This window comes from Lucilia cuprina, chromosome 4 (assembly GCF_022045245.1).
Source record: "Lucilia cuprina isolate Lc7/37 chromosome 4, ASM2204524v1, whole genome shotgun sequence".
In the NCBI taxonomy this organism is placed as follows: Eukaryota; Metazoa; Arthropoda; class Insecta; order Diptera; family Calliphoridae; genus Lucilia; species Lucilia cuprina.
The window spans coordinates 96283511-96285780 of record NC_060952.1 but is presented as its reverse complement, the minus strand read 5'-3'; the positions used below and the strand labels follow the sequence as shown (position 1 = coordinate 96285780).

General features: G+C 30.0%; 2 protein-coding genes across 2 annotated transcripts in view; both read right to left on the bottom strand.

The window, feature by feature from the left end:
* Positions 1-2270, bottom strand: part of LOC111681818 (chromatin-remodeling ATPase INO80) — a 77478-nt gene that overhangs the window by 70785 nt on the left and 4423 nt on the right. The window lies entirely within an intron of this gene.
* Positions 151-1809, bottom strand: LOC124419352 (myeloid differentiation primary response protein MyD88-like). The gene has a single exon (XM_046948377.1). It carries the CDS (start codon positions 1586-1588, stop codon positions 173-175), a length of 1416 nt encoding a protein of 471 aa, XP_046804333.1. The 5' UTR covers positions 1589-1809; the 3' UTR covers positions 151-172.

Genomic DNA, 2270 nt, shown 5'->3' with positions numbered 1-2270 from the left:
GTTCTAGTTCAGTTCTAGTTCAGTTCTAGTTCAGTTCTAGTTCAGTTCTAGTTCAGTTCTAGTTCAGTTCTAGTTCAGTTCTAGTTCAGTTCTAGTTCAAATCTAGTTATAGTTATAATTTTCATATCAAATTAAAAAAACTCATTTTTAAACATTTTAAAATTAATCTTTATTAACGACAACAAAACAATTTTCTTAAAATACCTCTAGAGTCCTTACTGCCACAACTACTTGAAACAATGGAATAATTTTCTAATTCATTTAAATTATTAAATGATGCTTCTTTTAACTTAACCCTATTTGGTTTAAATGCAGGTCTTCTTTTTTTAACTTCTTTTTTAACACTTGAGGTTGAGCAGGCGATAGGAGCGACTGTTAAATTGTTATGAAAATTTTGAGCTTCTGTGTGCAAATTCCTAGTTTGTTGAGGTCTACCACTAACAATACTCTTTTGAAAAGTTGCTGAAAATGTGGTCACTCCTTCACATAAATGCATTAGTTGCATAGAATCAGCCAATTTCGACCAATACAAATCAGTACGATTGGGATTATAACGCATACGTGAGAACATGGCCAAATTAGCGGGTACTTCAACATTTTCCTCATACATCAGAGGTATTACCTTACGTATCTCATGCTTTATTTGTAAAGCTTGGGCGTAATTAACAAAGAAACGATTTTCTGGACTTTTGGTAAGTTCTTTAGTTAGGATTGCTATTAAAAAATTACAACGTTCTCGTATTAATTCCATTAGTGCAATATGCTCAAATGGTATGCCGAAAAGTAGATCATCTTTTAAACAAAATTTAAAATTATAAACTGGATTATTTTGTAGCTTATGCAAAATCTCTAAAGCATAATCGTAGTCCATGTCTGCATATAAGACAAAAGCATCATATTTCAGCAAAGGTAAACCTTGTTTATAACGTTGAACATCACTGCTGGTTAAAACTTTTGATTCTGATTCATAAGTAAAACTTTCACTCTCACTTACAGGTTTCTCCATTAAGAGAGCGGAATTTATTGAATCGATGTCATTAGTTGAGAATGGTATTTGTACTACATTTTCTACTTTATTTAATGTACTATTTTCATTTGTTTTGTTGGATAGTTGTACTATTTTATTTGGTGTTTGTTCACATGTTGGACTTATTAGTTGTTGTTCTTTTGATTGTTGATAATTACGAAAATCTTGTAAGAAATTCTCCTGTAAATCTTCGATCACATGCCAACGATCAATAAGACCCAAGAATGTTATTAAGTTACCAAATGTCGCTGCATCTGGTTTATTTTCACACCATAATTCTATGACTTTCTTCAAGGGATCATTGCTAACCATATTATTAAAATCAAATAAATTTCTCAGCTCTGTTAAGGTAGCCAAACCACGCCAATCACGTTCATAACCAGTATCTGAATGTAGAATCTTTAAATTGTTTAGTAAATTTGACAACATTTTCATGGTATCTGTACTGATAGCCGTTAAGGGAGCGTCTTTAAAATCTTTATCCTCGAAATCCTTGCTGATGAATTGTGTATTTTCTACACTCTCTCTAGCTGTAGAGAATGTATTAATGTTTAGCACCATTTTTTTATATTAACACTTCCGTTTCGCAATTGTTTGCATATTATAATATTTTGTACTCAAATAACTATTATTATTAAATGACTTGTTTTGTTTCTCAGCTAAAAACGTTTATTATTTATTCGCTAATGAAATGTGTATTTATTTATTTATTTATTTCAAAATGCAATTGTTATTAAATTAAAAAATGCTCAAATTGGCGCAATTGTTGTTGATACAACAATGATGACCATCAAACGAAAACTGCCCCGAAAAGAGAATCTTTTAATAATGTTCATTGTGTGTTGGTTTTTTAGGTTCAAGAGTTCATTTAAATTTTATTTTGTATGAGTGAGAAAATGAATGAGTTAAAGTTTATTATCAGTAATATAAAAATTGTGCGGTTTCATTTGTTTAATAAATTATTATTTCATAGTAGAGTAAATGCAAACACATAATACGAAATGTTATTAATTAGTAAGTATTTTATGAAGTATGAGACGACTTAACATAAATACTTCTATTAAGTTCAGTTTAAATTAAGTTTTAGTTCAGTTCTAGTTCGGTTTTAGTTCAGTTTAAGTTCAGTTCTAGTTCGGTTTTAGTTCAGTTCTAGTTTAGTTCTAGTTCAGTTCTAGTTCAGTTCTAGTTCAGTTCTAGTTCAGTTCTAGTTCAGTTCTAGTTCAGTTCTAGTTCAGTTCTAGTT

Excerpts from the sequence above, each read along its gene's own strand:
- LOC124419352 (XM_046948377.1), bottom strand. The coding sequence starts at position 1,588 with ATGGTGCTAAACATTAATACATTCTCTACAGCTAGAGAGAGTGTAGAA.